Source organism: Geospiza fortis, unplaced genomic scaffold, assembly GCF_000277835.1.
Source record: "Geospiza fortis unplaced genomic scaffold, GeoFor_1.0 scaffold992, whole genome shotgun sequence".
Taxonomy (NCBI): domain Eukaryota; kingdom Metazoa; phylum Chordata; class Aves; order Passeriformes; family Thraupidae; genus Geospiza; species Geospiza fortis.
This window is the reverse complement of record NW_005054625.1, coordinates 187595-188587: the sequence shown is the minus strand read 5'-3', so window position 1 is coordinate 188587 and position 993 is coordinate 187595. Positions and strand designations below refer to the sequence as shown.

Sequence of the window (993 nt, the reverse complement as noted above, 5' to 3'; positions counted from 1 at the left end):
TTTTATCCCTGCCCGGCCCGGGAGGGGCTGCGGGGAGCTGAGACAGCCCCATCCATCCAGCCCGCATCCCTCCATCCATCCATCATCCACCGCGCATCCCTCCATCCATCACCCATCCCTCCTAACCCGGTTAGCGCCAGCGCCCCGGGGCCGCGGCCGGAGCCAGCCCGGAGTTGATAACGGATCCACCACCCCTCCCGGGCTCTGGGAAATCGGGAATGCTGTCCCTGAGCCGGGGAGATTCTGTCCCCACACCCCGAGATGCGGCTGTGACCCCCCTGGGCTGCCCCAGCTCGTGGGTGTCCCATGGGATGAGGATGGAGAGGGATTGGGATGAAGATGGAGGGGGATTGGAATAGTGATGGAGAGGGATTGGGAGAGGGATGAGGATGGAGGGGAATTGGGACAAGGATTAGGATGGAGGGGGATTGGGAGAGGGGTAAAAATGGGATGGGGATGGGAAGGCATTGGAATGTTGTGGGGTTTGGGATGGGGATGGGAAGGGACAGGAACGGTGTGGAATGGGGGTGGGAAAGGATTGGAATGGGATGGGGATGGAAATGTGGAGGGATTGGGGTGGAATGGGATGGGGAGGAGAATGGGAAGGGATTGGAGCGAGGAGAGCATTGGGATTGGGATTGGGAAGGAGATTAGGATAGAAAGGCACTGGAATGGTGTGGGTTTGGGATGGGGATGGGAAGGGATCGGGATCGGGCCCATGTGAGCTCTCCATCACCTGCGCTGGATTCAGCCCAGCTCTGGCAGGAGCCAGCAGCACCTCTGCCAGCTCCCAGTGCTCCCAGTGCTCCCAGTGCCACCTCTGCCAGCTTCCAGTGCTCCCAGTGCCCCCAGCTCCCCGGCATAAGGAGCAGGGTGCTTCCCGCATTTGGGGCTGGGGGCGTTGTGAGACCCCAAACCCTTCCCGTGCCCGAAGCGCAGGGGGTGAGGGCGCAGGGACCGGCGGGAGGAAGGAGCGGGATGGGGCCGGGGGAG

At 62.7% G+C, this 993-nt stretch overlaps 1 protein-coding gene across 1 annotated transcript in view; it reads right to left on the bottom strand.

Moving 5' to 3' along the window:
- Positions 1-56, bottom strand: part of PNMT (phenylethanolamine N-methyltransferase) — a 2623-nt gene extending 2567 nt beyond the window's left edge. The window contains 2 exon segments of the mRNA XM_031064757.1: positions 1-28; positions 30-56. The exon segment at positions 1-28 is cut by the window's left edge and continues 9 nt beyond it. Coding sequence (XP_030920617.1) covers positions 1-28; positions 30-56 — 55 coding nt within the window.
- Between the last annotated feature and the right edge of the window lie 937 nt (positions 57-993).